The sequence below is a fragment of the Mastigoproctus giganteus genome, chromosome 12, assembly GCF_048544385.1.
Source record: "Mastigoproctus giganteus isolate SK-2022 chromosome 12, ASM4854438v1, whole genome shotgun sequence".
In the NCBI taxonomy this organism is placed as follows: domain Eukaryota; kingdom Metazoa; phylum Arthropoda; class Arachnida; order Uropygi; family Thelyphonidae; genus Mastigoproctus; species Mastigoproctus giganteus.
This window is the reverse complement of record NC_143586.1, coordinates 154,608,122-154,630,854: the sequence shown is the minus strand read 5'-3', so window position 1 is coordinate 154,630,854 and position 22,733 is coordinate 154,608,122. Positions and strand designations below refer to the sequence as shown.

Sequence of the window (22,733 nt, the reverse complement as noted above, 5' to 3'; positions counted from 1 at the left end):
CATATACCACTTTTTGCCTATTCCACAAAATTTCTCTTACATTTTTGCATCCTTCGTTTTGAACAAGGTTTCTTTATTTAATGATTTTTGACAAATTTGAGTGTTTTTTTGATTTTTGTCTGTTTTAATATTTTTTTAATGCCTTGGTTTTGTTATTAATTACTATAATAGAGAACGTAATTACTTTCAATCTCAAATCCTCTATCTATCTCTGTATCTTCAACTAGATTTAAGATCTCTTTCTATAATAAACAGTTAATTATGCTTTTCTTGTCCCTGTCACGAAAACTTGTGGATATCTTTATGTTGAAATACTGTGTCTGTACTAACATGTGCAAGGCTGGCACTCTAATTACGAACAAAATTCTAGTAGCCTTTTACCATTATTGTTAGACTTATCTTGCTTGCTCTCCAACATCTCTCAGAATATCTTTGTGGATGTCATAGTGAAATAATCTGGAAAAATAACCAGTGTGTAAAAATAGCCTGAAAAAAATAGTGCTGGGAAACATGAGGAACAGCAGTATATTTTGTATGCCAATTTTACACATGGTGAGAGAATACATGTGACATGAGCCAGTGGGGAAGTGACATATCATCATTACATGCTGTATTAGCATATATCAAGAAAAGAAGGAGAAAAGAGTAGTGGTTAGTGCTACAGCTGCTGCTGTTTTAGTGTAGAGTGTTATAGAACCAATGACTGTATCACTAGATTTTGTGAGAAGCCAGAAAGGGAAGAATCTTCTAGTTGATGGTGGCTACAACCTTTGCTTGCACTGTAAATGAACTCAAAGTGATTTGGCAGTGCACTTATTACCAGAAGTAGAGGTGCTCTGGAATATACCACATTACTAAAGAATCATATTCCATGTGGTTTTTTAGTAATGTGCAATATGTAATATGCTACACTGTTGAACCTTCCACTGGTATCCAGATGAGCCATAATCATAGCCCAGAAGATGCCAGTGTTAGTTTTAAGTGCTCAATGAGGTACCGAGGAACTCACCACTTGCAAGACTGGCCCATGAACAGACATTTGAACATAGTGCTACATGGCCTTAGATGCACTATAATATCACAATAACAATAGGCTGTTCATCTTTGTCTATTGCAGGAATCACATCCAGTATATGGCAAGCTATAACCAAGGTTGATGTATTTCCTATCTCACCTCCCACAGGGCATACAGCATTCCTTAGGGCATTTCAGTTCCTCAAGAAACAACTGCCTGTGGAGAAGATCTTCTGCTGTGCGATACACACAATCAGAATTGAATGGTGATATTTTCAACCAGGAATAACTGGTCTACATTAGAGGAATTCACAGAATGATATAGTGATGGTACATTCACAATGGTCTGCATAATCTTCTGCTACTTGTATGCCATTCATGGCATGAAAGGAGCATCTATCTTCCTTTGTACATTCTGATGTCAGAAAAAAGGCAGGAGAAAGATATGAAAGAACTTGAATACCGTGAAGTGGTTGCCACTATACTTATACAAACAACCAATAATATCTGTTCAAAATCAATGTCAAAGAGACTTTGTTCCACTTCTATCAGTGTCTACAGACACAAGTACAGGCTAGCAGTTTGCAGGAACAATACTGCAATGAAGTATTTAATCTGGAAATAAAAAAATAAAATAAAAACTGAAGTGGCTTCTCCTAGAGGCAGATGTTGTTGAAGCATTTAGAAAGTAGTGGGGTCACAGTTCTGCAATGATAACGAAAAAGCTCTCTGGCCCATCGTTGATTACTTCAGATACAGATATAATTGCAATGTGAAACTGTCATCAAGCAGTTGCTAAAGGTCAAGCTAAGATCACTCTTCAATTTAGAAGAGTGATCTTAGCACTGTCAAATCAATCAAAAGATGCAAAGTCTGAAGTGAAACAATCACAATGCTGCAGCATAGCCCATAACCTGTATTGAAATATATGGAATAATTTTATAATGCTATGACAATCTCACAGCATATCAATATAATGAACTACTTAAAAACATATATATATATATATACACCACATGAAAAAGGATTAGGTTATTCTGACCAAGGTTATTTTCTAATGTCATTCATATTAAAGAACTCTTCCCTATCTTAAATCTGTTCTGAAAGTTATTGCTACACCTTCTTGCACCTGTTAGAACTAGTTTATTCTGGAGGCCTATTTCTTGCATCCAGAATAAACTAGTTCACAAATATTGTTTAGCTGAACTCCCCTGTTATTCTAATATCATACTGACCTTGTTTCTCTGCTAATTATTCATTTAAACTTCTAATGTTGATGTTCCTATCTTGATGGTTGTTCCAGCACATTTTTTTTATTAATGTATATCCTAGTTCCATGATAAGTACAGTGGAGACTGTTGAACTAGGTGTCTCACCTAGTAAGAGTTTTGTCCTTCTACAGTGAAAAAGTTAAAGTAAGTGTATACTTATCCAGGTTATTTGGGTTAGCCCCATGCTGGCAGCTTATCCTTGTTCATTCATTAGCCATTTAGCTAAAATAAAATGCCTATGAGCCTCAGCAATAATAGGCAACAAGGTGATGATTTTGATACAGCATACTCCAACATGTTTCAAAATTAAATCATCAGCAAATTCAACAGAACTCAAGAAGATCCCAACAATTCTGGTAACAAGATTCCCTAAACTGCCTCTGTAGCTTCAGTTAAAGTTAAAGTTCAAAACCCAACCAGCCATGGTTCGTTCGGTAATCCAAAGGTACAATCTATTCAACTGGAAAAATATATTAACTCTGAATATTTATGAACTGGTGCTAGAATTCTTAGGTGAGCTCTACATGTACTACATGTCTACATGACACTTTCTAAAAGCAATACATATTCAATATACTAACAAAAGTATTAAGATATTAAGAAATAAGCACATATGAAATAGATTTTGAAAATACTCCAGAGGAAAAAATGAAGTTGCAGAAGACAGAGGTATCACTTAAAATTGATACAAGGTATGGCTATTAAATAATGAGACTGTAGCAATAAAATAAATATAATGAAATATTTTGCATCTTACAAGTTATCCCCTTCAAATAATTGCCTTGGGCTTGTACATACTATCTCATAAGTTTCTTCAATGAGAGGTGCAATATTATCATCCCTGGAGCAACTGATCTCTGTAGAAGTGGAAAAGAATTCTTGAGTAATGAGCCTTGATATTCATTGTTTTCACCAACCAAGGAATTTGGGCGGGACACCAAGCTGTTGAACATTTTGTGAAAAGATTTCCCCAATCTAGGGATGGCAATGTGATATCTGGGACTGGTTTTCATGGTACAATGCTGTACTAATGGCTTTGAAAACAGTACTTGCCGACCGGGCTAGCCGAGTGGGTAAAGTACCTGCCCGGCAACCCAAAGGTCGCGGGTTCGATTCCCGCCTCGGGCTTGGATCAAAGTACTGCAAAAACCTTGGGAGGTGCAATATGGCCACAGAAGCCGATGCGCCAACAACTACCAAATCAAAAAAAAAAAAAAAAAAAAACAGTACTTTGGCCTCAGGAAATGCAAAAAGATAGCATTTAATAACCACTAAATCCTGCCAATAGGCTGGATTAAGAAGTTGACATTCTATGCTAGCATTTCTACCAAGTACCTATTATAATAAAACATGGAAATTAAAGAAAGAAAACCATTGGAATGGCTGTTAACGTAACTTCAGATGGTACCATTTTGTTAGGAAATGAATTCAGAAATATTCAGATAAAAATACATCACCAAAATGATTGCTTGTGAAATACATAACCATGATAGAAATGGCACTGTGAAAACTGAATGTTACATTATAACCAGCATAAGTGGAAAGCTTGACAAAATACAAAATTTTTAAACTGGAAATAAATAAATAAAAATCTGTGCTGCAAAGTTAGCATGGGCCAAAAGTTTGGGAAGATGCTAAAGATGGTGGGTGAAACATAATTAAAGTCAGTGCAAGCTTAAAAGTTAATAACACTAATCCACATAACGAATAAATTCTCTAGCTAAACTATAATATCCTGACTTAATAAACTAATGTTAATATATATCATTTTAATGTGTCGTAATTCTTGAAACATCCACTAGGATGCAATCCTGGATTTTTGGAGCATGTCACAATATCAAGATTTTTTTTTTCTTATCTGTGGCACTTTTTTGCTACATAATGCACAGTCTTGCTTCTTATTTGGATCGTCATCTTTCATGACAAAATACGGATGGCCACTCAATCTGTTATCTACTTCCAAACTTGATAGCCTTTTTTATAGAAATAATGTCGCTATTTCAGACATCTATTAGCAACAAGCAACTTTTTAGAAACTGCTTGTGATGAAGATTCTTTTGAGATAAATCTCCATCTTTATCAAAATGAAACTATTCCAACTGAGACTTCTAAAAGTTAGATAAACAACCTCCATCATTTCATTGTTTTATGACTAAACTAATAATTAGTACAGTAATGGTCAGCTCTGTCTACAGCAACCATATTTCTTCTGTATTCACAAATAGTGACTATCTTTTAAATTTGAAAGTTTCCCACCTCTTTTATTTTTACTTCAGTTTTGGTGCTATAAAAAGTAGAAAAAATAAAAGTACAGTTCTTTTGTCTTCCCATGCTAATGGGAAGACTATATCACTTAAACTATATCTTCTTTTCAATAATTCAAAAACCAATAATTCCATTATTTCCTAATTTCTTTGTGGCCTTTTTCTCTGGTGGTAATTCTTTCCTTCCTGTAATAGTGCTTCCCATTTCCCATAATGATATCTGCTGGGTGTAGGGTTAGTTTATGGAGTTCTGCTAGTTGAATACTAGGTATAAAATCAATTAGGGAACAAATGAAATACCCTCAATGTAGTGAAGCAGTTTCTGGATGAAACAATGTTTGTGGTAAAAGTCAAGCTTTAAGTAGAAGGCTTTTAAAAATGTGGTATTAATTATTGATATTAATTGTCTGAGCTAGTTAAAACAAATACATAAAAGCTCTGGGTCTGCTGGCTTTTGAGAGTTATAACATTCAAATGAAATTCTACCCTTGAGACCAATGTTATTTTTGTCCAATGCAATATTTCTTCCTAAAACAATATTCACAAAACCTTTAATTCAGATAAACAGCAATATTTTTTACTTTAGATTCCTACTTTGAATTCCTTTTGTTTTCTCTTTTGTTGGTGGGCAGTGCTGCAATATTCAAAATATCTGCAGAAATCTCTTATTATGTATTAGCATTAGCAGTGGCAAATGATGCAAGAAAGCAAGCTTCTACAGTATCAGCAAAAAAAAAAAAAAAAAAAGGAAAAAAAAAAGGCACCTATTCCTTCCAATAGTTTGTCTAGTTCTTCCTTGAAGTTATTCAAGCTATCAGCTTCCACAACTACAGATGGAACTCCGAGTTATATTAATATTGGTCTGAAAAATGGACAGACAAAATTCTGTCTGTCTATTTTTCAGACCAATATTCCTTTACACCATTTTCATTCAGTCCCACATTAATAGTAATAACACCACACACACAAAAAAAAAAAAAAAAAAACCATAGTGAATTATTATTATTTTTTTTTCTGGATTTCAGTTTAAATGAAATTGAAACCCAGTCATCATATGACATGGAACTTATTTTTTTGTCTTTCAAAATTTTGTAAGGTAAAAATTTTGCTAATGGTCAAAATTTTGTAAAATAAACAATCAGTTTATTTTGCAAAAAAAAAAAAAACCAGCTGAAAAAATTTTTTTTCAGTTGTGTTTTTCGAATAACTGATTTACCTGACTAAATTCAGAGTTTCAAACAGTAAATGGAAAAGGTTATTCTCCAATTTCTTCATCACTACTATTAGAAATAATTTGGACAGAAAACAGCACTGCCATCATTATCTACAAACGTAATTCAAATTCTGAATAAGAGAGTTCTAATAATCTCTTAATTCCATCTTTAGGAATGCCTTTATGAGATACTGACACCATGTCTAAATACTCACATCTAACACAGAGTATAAGATATGTAACTTTTAAAATGAAGAACATCAACAAGATCTGCCACCTGCTGTTAACAATTGAATATAAGCATCAATATAGCTTTTAAGACTGTTTATGTAAAGTATAAATACATGGCCATACAATAACTGCACCAGTAAATCATGAAAACAAATTTCACAATTTCCAATACTTACAAAGAGTTAAACTTTTAGTAAACATATACTAGGTTAAAAATAAAAAGAGCTAATGGTATAAAGCCAGCAGGAATATAGTGATTTTTCAGACCAATATTTGGTACTTCTTAATTGCTCTTAAAATTTATAAAATGCAGTGTAGCATTATGACCAACAATCCTCAATAAGGACATCCTTCCATTCTCCCCAAATCAGTCTTTGTTTGGGAGAAAATCGGACATTGATGAACTGGCCTGACCAAAGCCTCAGTCCAAGCCCAACACAGAACAACTGTGCAATGAGCTGGAAACTCATCCACGAAAGTCAACATTACTTAGTTAACAGATTTCACACCATGTTATAGGCCAAATCACACCCTAACAGATTTCACACCATGTTATAGGCCAAATCACACCCTAACAGATTTCACACCATGTTATAGGCCAAATCACACCCTAGATCACATTAAAATCTGACCTGTAAGTTGTTGCCATCTTCCCACTTAATATCAATACTTTCTGAAACAATGTATATATTATATTGCCAAAAGTAACCAGAAATCTGTTTCAAAGAAATTTTTACTGATATGACATTTAATAACATGCCAGCCCACCTCTGGTCTCAATTACAGATTGTATTCTCATCAGTAACATGAATGAATTTTTTATGACAGGAAGGAAATAATTTGATCTATTTCTCCTGCAACACAACACTCAATTCAGCTACTGATTGCAGGAATGTAGACCTGGTCCAAAACTGACATTCTGCTTCATCACAAAGGTGTTCAAATAGAATTAAGGTTGGAACTCTCTGGGCATGCCAATGAAGCTTAAATATCCTGGACAATTCATACACTGCATCAGTAGCATGCAGAGGCCATATTTTGTTTCAGCATGACAACAAATCATATCATACTACTTGGCCTATACAGCGTGGCATTCGTTTTTCCAGGATGACAACCAATAGCCCAAGCCCAAACCATAAGAAATAGCTCCAGATGGTGACAGCATCTCTGCTATGCTAAATTTCACAGTTGGAATGACCCTGGTAAATAACGTTCTCTGGGTATCCATCAGACTCAAATATAGTCATCAGATAAAAAAACCAAGCAGCATTATTTATCCTTCCATAATACAGCTTTCCAACATTCCACGGAATAATTATGATGGTTTGTGCACCAGGATAATCGATGCTGTGTATTGTGTGGTTTTCATTGCAGCTTAACCATAAAATCCAATGCTATGCAACTTTCTAGGTATCTTTTTTGTATAATATCAGTTACTGTGACCTTCCTGCCCTCCTGGTTGGTAGTATTCAATGAAGACTGACAAAATCTATATATTACTCTTATGAGTGTTCTCTCTCATTTCCCTCAATTTCTGCAGTCTATATAAATGTTTCCTTGATGTGGTAAAACCACGAGGTTTCAATTTGGTGATTATGTCCACTGTGGTCAACTATGTTGTAGTGGAACAAACAGATTGGTTGTGCTAATATAGCATCTTGGTGGTTCTTCCACTGGAAGCTGCTAAGCTGAGTTCTATGACCAATCTACTGCATTCTGTTGATTTCCTTGCCTCTAGTGTGAATGCAGTTGCCTTTAAACTTGTTCATGATACGTAGATAGCAGATATGTTTCATTTCTTCAGAAATCTCAGGGGTGTCCAGATACTTTTGGCAATATAGGACATTACATAATATAGAAACCCACCACTGGAAACAGTATTTTTTGAGTACAAATTGAAAATTTTAAACGAACTGTACTTGCTTATGAACCATACAAACCAAAGCTCACCTGCAGGATATGTTCTGAAAATAGACTCTATGATATCGGGAGTGATATTATATTTCAGTCCATTGCAACCATCAGTCTGTGGCTTAACGTCTGCCAAAAATGCAGCAGATACTCCAACGTCTTGTTTTACAATCTGTTTCTGGCTATTTTGCCACTTCTATTAGGAGAAAAGGATAATTTTCAAGAAGTTAAGAACCTTATATTAAAACTTGCAACAGTAATAACAAAAATAATTATAAAAAAAGCAAGACTACATATAAAATTTTATAATTTAAAATGTTTAATGATGGATAATTACCAAAACAGAGATGCCTCAATGTCATAACTGCATGCATACATATTCATAAAACAGCAGCATTAGTTACCATACTAATAAAATGGATTATGTATAAATAGAGTGCAAATGCATCAGAAATACATAGCTATATCTGAATAAATCAGAATATTGGTAAAACGGCATCGTTTTAAGTTATATCTCATATTGTGAATACCTTCACAACGAGTTGCCATGATATTGCACTACTTCGAATAAGTAACGCTTCACCTAAGGAGAAGACTAATGTTACTTATTCTCAGATGGATACCACCACCCAGACGGCACCGTTTCAGAGCTATTTGGCTCTTCTTCGGTGGGTGGGTAGGTACCCGAGTGATGCAACAATGGCAAAACAGTTATGAAGTATAACTCCACAATATGAGAGATGCCTGATGGTGTATCATGTATTTAGACTCAAGCGTTTAGGGCATAAGCCTCAAGCTATGAAGGAGTCTAGACTATGTATAAATAGAGTGCAAATGCATCAGAAATACATAGCTATATCTGAATAAATCAGAATATTGGTAAAACGGCATCGTTTTAAGTTATATCTCATATTGTGAATACCTTCACAACGAGTTGCCATGATATTGCACTACTTCGAATAAGTAACGCTTCACCTAAGGAGAAGACTAATGTTACTTATTCTCAGATGGATACCACCACCCAGACGGCACCGTTTCAGAGCTATTTGGCTCTTCTTCGGTGGGTGGGTAGGTACCCGAGTGATGCAACAATGGCAAAACAGTTATGAAGTATAACTCCACAATATGAGAGATGCCTGATGGTGTATCATGTATTTAGACTCAAGCGTTTAGGGCATAAGCCTCAAGCTATGAAGGAGTCTAGACTATGTGCCGTCTGGGTGGTGGTATCCATCTGAGAATAAGTAACATTAGTCTTCTCCTTAGGTGAAGCGTTACTTATTCGAAGTAGTGCAATATCATGGCAACTCGTTGTGAAGGTATTCACAATATGAGATATAACTTAAAACGATGCCGTTTTACCAATATTCTGATTTATTCAGATATAGCTATGTATTTCTGATGCATTTGCACTCTATTTATACATAGTCTAGACTCCTTCATAGCTTGAGGCTTATGCCCTAAACGCTTGAGTCTAAATACATGATACACCATCAGGCATCTCTCATATTGTGGAGTTATACTTCATAACTGTTTTGCCATTGTTGCATCACTCGGGTACCTACCCACCCACCCACCGAAGAAGAGCCAAATAGCTCTGAAACGGTGCCGTCTGGGTGGTGGTATCCATCTGAGAATAAGTAACATTAGTCTTCTCCTTAGGTGAAGCGTTACTTATTCGAAGTAGTGCAATATCATGGCAACTCGTTGTGAAGGTATTCACAATATGAGATATAACTTAAAACGATGCCGTTTTACCAATATTCTGATTTATTCAGATATAGCTATGTATTTCTGATGCATTTGCACTCTATTTATACATAGTCTAGACTCCTTCATAGCTTGAGGCTTATGCCCTAAACGCTTGAGAATAAAATGGATATAATTTTTCCATGATAAAATAAAAAAAAAAAAAGAAAAAAAAAGTCCATGCAGAAGCTGAACAATGAGCATTCAGTCTGCCGTTATCATCAGTTATAAACTGAAGACAAAATGCAATTCCCTTTTCTGCTTTAAAATCTCTTATTGACAATCCCCTTCTAATTACCAAGTAAACATGAATGCAGAATGAAAAATCACATGTAAAAATAATGTGATATCTATTCATGAGTGATAACCCACATAAGCAAAGTTTTTAATATTTTTATTTCACTTTCAGTTGTGTTGTCCATTTATGGTATCTGGGCAGAATGATTGAGCACGGTGTTAAGTATTAAATATTTAACACAGTGCTCCATCCTTCCAAAGTGTCACGTGCTCTTTCTATTCCCTTGAGGCATAATCTCTACTGGATTCATGTTATGAATGCTCCGACTTAAAATACTAGAAAGAAAGATCCTGGTGGCATGACATTTTAAAGAACTACAGACCCACCATTATAGGCCCCTTTACATTTCCTTAGAAAATCTCATGAGCTTTCTGTGTTTCTCAATTTAAGCTCAGGCCTCCCCACCAAGCAACATGATTTCCAACCTGGAGGATCAATGTCTTGTTCTTCAAGCAAAGGACATCTGGACTTCAAACTCTGTCAACCTACACAGATTTGTCCTAAGCCTTCAGTTCAGTCACACACAAGCACTTCTGATAAAGCACCCAACGCATGAGTCAAGATTCTAATCTGTTTTTGAGTGAAAAGTTATTTTAATAGCAATACAGTAATTTAAATAATAGGTAAAATCAACTGAATGTCACATTGTCACCTGTTTTTATATCTAATACTGCAGTCCCTCCAGGAATAAGTTTGGTATGTTACTGGTTCAACTGATATTAATGAACTTGGATATAGAAAGAGCAACATTAATGCCAATTTTTTGATTTGCAATGAGGTCCTTAATTATGTTAGAGCTATATAGGCATGATAATTATTCACAAATTCTGTAAGGTGCTCTAGATTTCAGATTATTGTTTGCTTTGGCAAGCAAAATAATACAATATATGAAATAGCGTATTCTATACACATATAAATAAAATTTCTAATCTGTCTGTACATTTCAGTATCTTTCAAGGAAATTCTAAAGAATGGGTTAGTAGCAAAAAACTACATTTAAATTCACTGGGGGACAAACTCGTGGTCAAAATGTAGATTTACACCCAGAGGAATCAACTGCCTTCAGTCAAATTTTTTCAAACAAGTTAGCTATACTTATTGCAGCGTGGAAAATTATTTGCAACAATCATGCTTATTGTTTCCCACATTGATAGGGATCACTCGCAGGGTTCAAGAAGTCATAAAACTGAATGAACTTGTAATTTATTACAGAAGTGAAACATTAAACGTTGCTTTAGCAAAATTCAGTTTCCCTTTTCCCTTGTGCTGGCGCTCATTTAATTCTAGTTATTGTTTTAGAAAATTGATTTAAAGAGTAAGAAAATAATATCTACAGTTACCAAAGAGCCATTTTCGAATTCATCCCTGAATTAACTTTTATGTGGTTGTGGCGTAGTCCCATATGTTATATAGTATTTTTCACATGAAATAATGGTCCTATCCATAGAAATCATGGTCATATAAATCTATTATTGGGGAAAAAAAAACACGAACAAAAATAAAATGGCACTATTTGCAAGCTTGATTATGCCATAATTTCATGATTCCCACAATTAATATGTGAGCACTGCCAAAAAAAAAAAAAAAAAAAAAAATGCACGTACCCTGTACACACAAAAGATGTTTTATGTGTAAACATAATTTAGTAGGTGTCATCAAAGATGACACCTACTAAATTTCGAACAGTTAGAATTGAAATCATGAATGATGTAATTCATGCTCACGTCCGCTACTTACTTTACCGAATCGATGTTAGTGATATATAGGATACACATGCCCACTGCTTACTCTACCGAATCAATGTTTGGAAGAGGTTAGGCCAATAGCCTAATTACCCATGTTATTGTAGCCATCTGTTGAATAGTATGATTGCAACAATACAAGTATTGTATTGTTACAATCATACTATCATGTTACTGCCATGCTTTGTCGCAAATTACACATGCAGCACTACAAGATCTGTAAGAAACAACAGTGTCCATGCATAATATACTGTCGAAACTATGACTTGGCTCAGGATCTCAACGAGTACAGGCACAAAATGGTAATGCTGCACATTCCATTTCACAATGAGGAAACAGAGATACTGTCAAAGATGAAATAAGTCAAGATCTACGACGACAATGACGAGCACATACTAGATCGCAAATTGACTGAAATATGTAAGACGATGCGAAATACGTTAAGGGCTTTAGCCTCAGGCTGCGAGAGATTTAGACAACATAGAAGTTAGTGCAAAAGCATCATATTAGTACGCAGCTAAACTCTGAATTAGCAAAAATATGCAAAGGCGGTATCGTTTAAGTTATATCTCATATTGTGAATACCTTCATAATGAGTTGCCATGATATTGCACTACTTTGAATAAGTAACGCTTCACCAAAGGAAAAGACTTTTGTTACTTATTCTCAGTGGACACCACCACCCAGACAGCACCATTTCGCGGCTATGTGGCCTTTCTTCGGTGGGTGGGTGAGTGGATATGTACTCTAGTGATGCAATGATGACAAAACAGTTATGAAGTATAACTCCACAATACGAGAGATGCCTGTGGTGTATAATATAATTAAGAATGAAATACGTTAAAGGCTTTAGCCGCAGGCTACAAGAGATTTAGACAACGTATAAGTTAGTGTAAATGCATCATATTAGTACGCAGCTAAACTCTGAATTAGCAAAAATATGCAAAGGCAGCATTGTTTAACTTATATCTCATATTGTGAATACCTTCATAACGAGTTGCCACCACCCAGACGGCATGTTTCAAGGCTATTTGTGGAGTGCAATATTGTGGCAACTCGTTATGAAGGTATTCACAATATGAGATATAACTTAAACGATGCCACCTTCGAATATTTTTGCTAATTCAGAGTTTAGCTGCATACTAATATGATGTGTTTGCACTAACTTGTAGGTTGTCTAAATCTCTCGCAGCCTGAGGCTAAAGCCCTTAACATATTTCAGTCTTAATTTATATTATACACTATCAGGCATCTCTCATATTATGGAGTTATACTTTATAACTGTTTTGACATCATTGCATCACTAGGGTACCTACCCACTCACCCACCGAAGAAAGGCCACATAGCCGCGAAACGGTGCTGTCTGGGTGGTGGTATCCATTGAGAATAAGTAACAAAAGTCTTCTCCTTTGGCGAAGTGTTACTTATTCAAAGTAGTGCAATATCATGGCAACTCATTATGAAGGTATTCACAATACGAGATATGTGTGTTATTTGGGTTTTTAGGAGCATTAGCAACTAAGGCCATATTGCTCCAGGGATATGTGGTGGTCATTCCCTGACCTTTCCGCATCCTCCGTATTTGGTGGTCACGGAGGATGCGCTTCTCGATCCAGTCTAATCAAGAAGCATGTGCTATGCACTGCTGCTCCTGTCCACCTAGCTACCAAGGTGCCTAATATGAGATATAACAAACGATGCCATCTTTGCATATTTTTGTTAATTCAGAGTTTAGCTGTATACTAATATGATGCATTTGCACTAACTTATATGTTGTAATACGATGTGTTAAGACAACGACAATGGTGACCCTGACGAAGCATGCGGTAGAAGACCCCTATTGCAACTTTTACAATCATCCACACAGCAAGACGAATAAGGATCTAAAGCTCACCACATTCAACCTACTCAGTGCAATTGCAAAGAAATGCAAAAACTTGATGACCAATGAGGACTTCTGGAACTTAATGAGAATGGCCAATGACAAGCAAAAGATTCTACTCACGTATGTAATTCGTAGTCTGTTATCTCTCAATTGCAAACCAATTCAAATATTCTTGAACAGTACAGCTGCTTGCGGAAAAACGTTTATGATTTGCCTCTTGATGGAAATATACAACTGCTTCAGTAATACAGACGGGTACTGCAACACCTACATTACATACACTTCAACTGGTAAGGCTGTATCACATCCAAGATAACTGCCCTCAAGACATCCATTTCTCTGGTTACTAAAGGGTTTCCGCCATGGGTGGCAATTGTTAGCCTAAAGCCACCTAAGTGATATGCCTCGAATCATACACATTTTTCTGCAACCAGCTGGTTTATGCCAGCTCTGAGCACATCCAAGATCACCTCCCATGATCCTTTGTTTTAAATGTTTTACTTTACTTTAAATTTTGCAAGATATCCATTTCTATGGTTACCAAAAGGTTTCTGCCACAGGTGGCAATGGTTAGCCCAAAGTCACCTAAGTAGTATGCCCCAACTCAATGTTTTTTCGCAACCAGCTGGTTTATGCCAGCTCTGAGCTCATCCAAGATCTCCTCTCCAGACTCTATTTTTCTTTAAGAAACGGAAATGACATCATTTCTGCATCGCAAAATTGTGACAAACTGATTTTTACTACGGTCCGAAATTTAGTCGCCATATCATCATCAGCCATTTTCAATCCACTGCAGGATGAAGTCCTCTCCAGCAACTTTCCAGTTCTTTCTGTTTAGTGCAATGGCCATCCATTTACTACCCACAAACTCATGAATTTCATCTAATAAGTTCTGAAACACGGCACCTAGCATACTGGAGGTGACCACCCAAATGTGAACCAATGTAAGCATGGGTCAAGGTGTGGTGCACATACCACATGGAGCAATGCTGCCCCTCTGTGCTACCAGGCAATACTAGGTGCAATACCATCACTTTGCTTAGAGGAAGCTCAAAGTGGTGGAACCCATGTTTAGTCTCTAGAGCAAAGCTCCGGCAACCCTCCATCTCTTCCATCGTGTAGTAAGACTGATGTCATTCGAGGTTATGATGGACATCATGGCCAGATCCAATCTTCCTTATATTTCGAGAGTACAGCTCTAAAACGGTGTTCGCAGGGCTGGCTGCTACATAGTCCCTGGACCGGATCAAATCTATCGGTAACTCTGCAGGAGGCTTCTGGATCAGCTGGTGTATCTTCTGGTCAGACTCCCTCCAGTTACTATCTCTGCAAGATAGTGACTGGAGGGAGTCTGAGTAGTGCATATGTGGAGAGCAATGTTGAGGCTATGTTATGTCAAGGAGCTGCATATATTTTTGCCATGTGTATGCCAAATCCAAAAATTTCATTACTTCATACAGCAAGTCCTCCACACTTTTTCTTACTACTGAATACGTCATGAATTGTCAAATTAATACAACAAACTTATCTGCAAAAAGATCTAAACCTCCCAAACACTTGGTTATTCATTTCAAAAATATACGTGGTCTCAGTTCTAATCGCAATGATGTCCATTTTCACTTACAGTCTGCTAAACCCCATGTACTTTTTCTTACGGAATCCCAGTGATTGGTTGGTTCAACCACTGCTCATCTCAGTTGTCTGAATTATTCGCTGTATGGTTGCTTCTGCTTCAAATGTAGTATTTGTGCATATGTCTGTTCTAATATTCCTTGTCAGAGACTTAAGTAATTTTCTCTGGCTAAAAATCTCCATTTTACAGATGAATTTTACAGAATGATTCCATCATTCTGTCAAATTCATCAGTTGCTTTTATCGTTCTCCCAACTCTGCTAACCACCCGGAACTCTTTGACTTCCTCTCTTTGAAACTTGACTTTCTCCGGTCCAATTTTTCCTAACAGTGAGGTAATTTTCCTTGATGATTTTAATGTTCACAATTCCAGCTGGCTTTCATTTTCTAGTCACAGATGCTGAGGCTTTTGCAATGACTAATGACCTCGCACAGATTGTTCATTTACCTTCCAGAGAAGCCTAACCACACAGCCAACATGCAAAATCTTTTTTTTTACAAACAACCCTTCAAAGTACACAGTCGAGGTGAGTGGTCCTCTAGGTACCTAGGATCACAACTTGATGGTCTCTTTTCCAATGGAGCTTTTCTATTGTGGCCATTCTCAACCTCATGTTGTTTGGCAATTACAACAATGCAAAATGGGATGAGCTGAGAGATTTCTTTCTTCTTTTCCTTGGTCAGATTACTGTTTCAAATCTTCTGCCGTCAATATTTGCTCAGATCGTGTCAGGGAAATTATTCTTTCAGGAATGAAATCCTTTATTCCACACTCCATCTTAAAATTTCATCCTTTATCTAAACCTTGGTTTTCCAATAAATGTGCTAAGGCTGTTCAAGATAAGAACGTTGCATATTGCAATTGGCTTGTATCCAAATCTCCAGGTTCATTTTCTGCCTACACGAAAGCTCACAATGATTGTAAAGCAGTTATTAATCAGTCCAAACTAGATTTCAAACAGGCTAATAGTAGATAACTTTCTTTTTCTCCAAATGGCAGTCAAGCATTCTGGTCTCTTGCCAAAGCTATTGGTCGCAACTTTGTCCATCTCTATATCCACCTCTGTCAAAACTAGATGGTCCTATTGCCACTTCAGCCAAAGATAATGTTGACCTGCTAGCATCCTACTTTTCTTCCAAATTGCATACTGATGATTTTGGTACATCAACTCTTACAATTCCCAGTACACTCCATTCAATGCCTCCTGTGGTCTTCCGTCAAAAGGATGTCAGAAGAATTTTGAACAATCTTGATGCTAAGAAAGCTCGCGGTCCTGATGGTATTTCTCCACTTGTTCTCAAACCCTATGCTCCTGAACTGTGTCACTGTTTCTCTCTTTCTTATTCCAAAGGTATTTTCCCTTCTGTTTGGAAATTTGTTCATATCCAGCCAGTTCCTAAAAAGGGCGACAAATCCCTCCCATCCAATTATCATCCCATTACAATTACTTCTACTCTTTCTAAATTAATGGAGAAATCAATTAACCACCTCTTAAACTTTCCATCTGATCAATGATTGCCAGTGTGGATTCGGTCAGTGTTGATCCACTGGTGATATTCTGGCTTATTTTATGCATCTACAAACAAATTCAATACAAAAGTTTGATGAAACTCAAGCAGTTGCTCTTGACATTTCAAAGGCTTTCAGTCATGTTTGGCATAAATGTCTTCTAAATAAGCTCCCATCATATGGTTTGCCAACTGTTTTTTTGTAATCGGGTATCCAGTTTTCTCTCTGACCACTTACTGCAGGTGATGGTAGATGGCACTCTGTCTTCCAACTTCTACCCCAATGCTGGTGTTCCCTAAGGTTCAGTTTTTTTCCCACTCTTTTCCTCTTGTATATTAATGACCTTCTTCCACTTACTGGAAATCCCATCCATAGTTTTTCTGATGATAGCACATTCTACCTTCCGGTTTGAGAAACCCTGCCCGGCATAAACAGCTTCAAGTTCTTGAAAATCCATTACCAATTCTTTAAATTCTGATATCCAGGTAATTCTCCAGTGGGGTAAAGATAAATTAGTTGATTTCAATCCTTCTAAAACTCAGTCCTGTCATATCTTTCAAAAAGAATTCCTCTGTTCATATACTCATCTTTGATGACACTCAGATTTCTAGGCAAGATCATATATCTCTATTGGGGATTACCCTGATTTCTAATCTCTCTCTTGGCATAAACACATTAAAAATATTGCTTCCTGTGCATTTAAAAAACTGAGTTTCTCTTTTGCTCTGGGCATTTCTTTTCTTCCAAACAACTGTTCGCTCTGTACAAATTGCAAATCCGCAATACCATGGAATATTGTTCCCACATCTGGGACAGTGCCCCCAAAACCTCTCTCAGGCTTCTAGATTCCATTCAAAAGAGGGAAATTAATGACTCATCTCTAACAGAGTCTCTCCATTCTCTGTCTCATAGACATTCTGTTTCAGCTGCATGCCCTTACTATAGATAATTCCATGAGCACTGTTCTTCTGAATTGGCTTCTATAATTCCTGCTCTGTCTTCCAAAGCAGTCCGAACACATGCCACAACCAGTCAACATTCTTTTACTGTCCAACTACAAACTTGCAGAACCAACTTTTCTTCTTCCTCACTTATTCATTCAACTTCTGTTTTTTGGAACAACCTTCCATCACATGCATTTCCTGAAAATTACAATCTACAGAAATTCATGTCTAATGATGACAAGTATATTCTTTCATTTTTTTAACCTTCAGCCCATGCACAGTACCAAGTACTATAGGTTCTAATACCTCTGATGGCAGGGGTTTTCATAAAAAAAAACCCTGAGATATATTAGTGCCTGTAGTATTTATATGAAAATTTTCTTTCTTTTTCTTTTTCTTTTTTTTGCAGTTTGCTATGACTACCAAATGAAGATGTTACTTATCTTCCAATTTACTCTACTATGGTTGTGGATATTATATGCAGTGTTTTAAAATCACATGGTAGAAATGTAGGAATATATTCTACAGCTAAAAGTAAGATAAAAAGTTTCTATAAATATATGTCTCAAAAGTTTTCATGTCCAAGATATTAGACATTATAAATTGCAAAACTGTGTACTTTAAACAGTAAAAAACACAAGTACCAACATAAAATAAATAATGTTATCCTACAATATGAATCATACCAATTACTCTGTGTGAGAAATCAGTGCATACTAGCAGAGTCAACATGTCTGTTACTTTAGTTTCATATTCCGACAGTGGCTGTCCTGTTGTTTATAGAACACTACTTGACAAAGTGACATTAGGAGAGACACAACAAATCTATTTACTTTTTTCTGATGTGATTTAATTTATGATGAGGTTCATAACATTCCACAGCTGCTGTTTGGATAAGGCAAAAATTTTTGGAAAATATTTGCTGCTATAGAAAGATAACCTTTACATTTTTAATTTGTGATTTTTTTAGCTTGTTTACTTGTACACAACAAGCTAAAACATAATCTACTAATAATTTACTCTGTATAGAAGTTATAGCATAAATAAACACTGTTAATCTGATATAATATTATCACATATTCACTTTTCTTTTATTTCTGGGAAAACCACTAATTCCACACAAAAACTAAGGTGGTGTTGAGTAAAGAAGAAGAGGATATATATCAATTATGTGCCTAGAATGGAAGGAGAAATCAACATGGCACTACAGTAGATCACTAATTATCCATACTTTATTGGAAGAAAATGTTAGAGTATTTTAATATTCCAAAAAATGCAGATAAACAGAACGTTTTTGTAAATTTGTTACCCAGTATTATCAAACAAGTAAATCTGATCACAAATCAATGAATATTACAGAGACACACATACTGTAAGATTTTTATACACCACGTGCTTTTCAAATTATTTTTCAAGCAATTCTTATAACATTTTTCGATATGAAACAAAGAAGTATGACAGATACTTACAGATGCATGATTAGCCCAAAATTCTTCAGCAGTAACAACTTGACTAACAACTAAATCTCTATACAACTGGAACAATTCTGGGTCTTCGCCAAGAATTCTTAGAAATGGTAAGAGATAGAAAATAAAAAAAATAATAAAATAAATAAATAAAATCCAAAAATAATATTTCTATCAATACTAACCTTAAATAGTTTTAAATATTACAATGCTGATTTACTCTTATGCAAATACTTAGTTTTCTTTAAATTTTTTTGTTTGCTGGGAATTATCAAATTGTCAATGAGTTATGAGTGTAAAATCATTATTTAATTTATAGGCTGTGGGATGATTTATAAAGAAGGAATATACAAATATGTGCAGAGAATGGAAAGGGAAATCCTTTCATTCTCTGCACATTTAAAATAGAAAAATTTATAAAGCAATGGCATTCCTTTTGATGTATTTTTGTACTTATTGTAGTGTTTAATAAAGCTAAATAAAAGTTGGTTTTATATCGACCATGTAAAGAAAATGTGTGATAACATTTCTCTTACCTATTTTTCTCTTCCAATTCCTTGTTAACCTTCCTTTTGAATTTGGGTAACAACTGCTGTAGCAACTCTTTAACATCATTGCGATCTTTCAGTTGTGCATCAGAACCAAGAGGATTAATAAAATGAAATGTAGTAGTATCACCACTGTGAAGAACCACTTGCAACTGCACTTTGGCCTTTCCTTCAGGAGATATTTTTTGCACTAATACAGAATACACAATAAAAGAGCACATATAACAATTTGCCATACCAGTAAAACTGTTCACTGATTTCTCTAGACTAATAATATAGAAACATTAGTCTAGGAAAGATTATAAAAAACAATAATTATTATTGTGGCTATAAAAAACAGTCAATACCATTATAAACCTTTTTTATAATTGTTCTAAGCTGGAACTGATTGATAAGGCTTGGACCAATACCCCAACCATCCAAGTACCATGCCTACGTAAAATTCCAGACACTCACACTGAGCCCTAACTCATGGCCCTTTTCTCAACATCACCTCATAAAAATAAGATTTAAAATTATATATGTTTAATATTATTAGTACCTACATTTGCAACAATGAAGAAATATTACTAAGGACTATCTGATAGAGGCCCTGTAAGTCCCCAAATAAGTTGTCATGGCAGTGTCTCATCCAAATGTCAGAGGAACTTTTGGCAATGCTATTTGTGAAAAACTAGTGCAATACCAAATCTGCACCTCCAAGTGGCTACATATATGGCTTTATTTCAGTAAACTGACACTGACCATGGGATGAATGCCGATATTCATTTCTATTTATGGCAATAATGTCAACTATCTAATAAAAATGCACCAAATATTCCTCTTGTCCTAATTACACATGATGTCAATTACCCTGGTTCCCAGTGGATCAACCAAGCATTCAGATGCCCAAAAAAATTGTACAACCACTGGGCAATCAATTCACTGTTCAGCTGACAGTCTTTTGCTCTCATAATCTGTCCTTTAAGCACAAACAAGTTTTCTCATGATGCATGCTACAGCTATAGCATTTTATGTGGTCTTCCAAAAAAAAATGTATATACATTTCACCACAATATATTCTATGATGTGTAAATACAGAAAGATGATTATAGGCAAATTCAACTTGCAATCAGTCAATTGGTTTTTGGTTTGGTTTTTTTTTTTTTAGGAGCATTAGCAACTAAGGCCATATTGCTCCGGGGATATGCGGTGGTCATTCCCTGACCTGTCCGTATCCTCCGTATTTGGTGGTGACGGGCTCGAACCCCGGTTTAATCAAGAAGTGTGTGCTACGCACTGCTGCTCCTTCCCACCTGGCTACGGAGGTGCCTCAATCAGTCAATAGCAAACTGCTACCCATTATTACTTACAGCAGTTCAACCCAGATTTTTACACTCTCTCTCTCTCTCTCTCTCTGTCCAGTCAAAACATGACTCTCCCCCTTACTCGTTCTCACAGTGAGAACCAGTAAATGTGATACTGCAGGTTCATGGCATATAGCTCATACAAAAAAATTGATCAACGTGAACAAGGGAAGTGAGCTGAGACTTCAAAAAAGGGATGATCGTTGGGTCCAGTTTAAGGGAGCGGGGCAGGTATTACAGAAACTGTGAATCCTGTGGGCTCTTTGTGGAGTGCAGTAGTTTAAATGTTCCATGAGTGGGCAGAGCAGCAGTTGTCAGGCAAATGGCAGGTGCCCACACCTCAACAATGGTTATGATGAACATAGGCTGTCCAACTTATGCAATCCAATAGACAAAAAACAATGGAATGGCTGACCATGAACCTGAAGATACCACGAACTTGAACCAGTGTTTCCAAGACCATGATCCAGTGAACCTCTGTGCAGTCCTGCAGAGTAAACACCAAGTCAAGGTACCCATGTTTACAGTCACTCATTAGCAACAAAATGTAACATTTGCAACTAAATGGTGTCATTGGACCACTGATGAACAGAAAAGTCTACCTTTTCTAATAAATCAAATTTCTTGCTATGTTATGTGATGGAAGGTATGGCAACAAACTGTTTCAGAAATTGCTCTGATGTCCTGGTCCAAAAGAAACAGGCAGGTGGCAGTTGTATTTTGGTATGAGATATGTTTCCTTGGCAATCTCCTTCCTACAGCCCTCATAGTTTTTAGCACTCAGACCACATTCTAAATGCTAAAAACTACCTGTCCACTGTGGCTAATCAGATACTAATCATGGTGACTGTCTTTCTGGATGGCACAGATATGTTCTAGCAGGAAAGTAATTTCCAAGTGCTACCTTAACCACCAAATTCACCATATGATTCCCACAGAACATCTCTGTGATTATATGGAATTTCAGATCAGGTGTTTGAATCCTCCACCACAGGACTCACAGATCTATGAGACACAATCCTTGCGACACATGGTACAACATACCTCTTGTAATGTTCAGAAGCCTTATAGTCCATTTATCACCATGTGGCAGCAAGAGAGGGACACATCCACTATTAAATAGGTGGTCATAATGTTTTGACTGTACAGCATGTGCATATACATTAAAATTATATTTCACCAAACAATAGAAATGCAGCACCAATACAGGCAAAATAATAAAATTTGCATACACAAAAATCATTTAAAACAAAAAATCAAACCATAATATTATTCATACAAAAAAAAAAGATTTTTTAAAAAGTTCTTAAAAATACACTTGCAGCATGATGTTGATAGGGTTCTCAAAGCATTATAATTAAGTGATTGCAATATCACAGCAAAATGGAAAAAAAAAAAAAAAAAAACTGGTATTTTACATAACAAAAATAAAAAAAAAATATGTGAAATGAAATACTTATTTTAGGTAAAAAATATATATAAATGTGTAAAGTTATATGATATATAAAAAATGTAAATTTTCATTCTGATAGAAATTAACAAGTTTACTGATATAATCATATACAATTATTTTTAAAAAAAAACCAAACAGTGGCAAAAATACAAGTTACTTTATTTAATACCTTGGTTTAAAAAATGAGACCTTGAAAAACAAAGTGCATCAATAGTCTCATCGCTGAGCAGTGAGTGAATTTTGTGAAAATATTACC

The 22,733-nt window shown here is 35.7% G+C and overlaps 1 protein-coding gene across 1 annotated transcript in view; it reads right to left on the bottom strand.

Annotated features, from left to right (window-relative positions):
- The window catches only part of Tfb1 (transcription factor B1), a 102,303-nt gene that overhangs the window by 51,510 nt on the left and 28,060 nt on the right, over window positions 1–22,733 (bottom strand). Inside the window, exons 4-6 of the mRNA XM_090386724.1 lie at window positions 19,667–19,868; window positions 19,134–19,230; window positions 7,944–8,100 (exon numbers count right to left, since the gene is read on the bottom strand). Of these exons, the coding sequence (XP_090242850.1) occupies window positions 7,944–8,100; window positions 19,134–19,230; window positions 19,667–19,868 (456 nt within the window). The remainder of the gene's footprint in view (window positions 1–7,943; window positions 8,101–19,133; window positions 19,231–19,666; window positions 19,869–22,733) is intronic.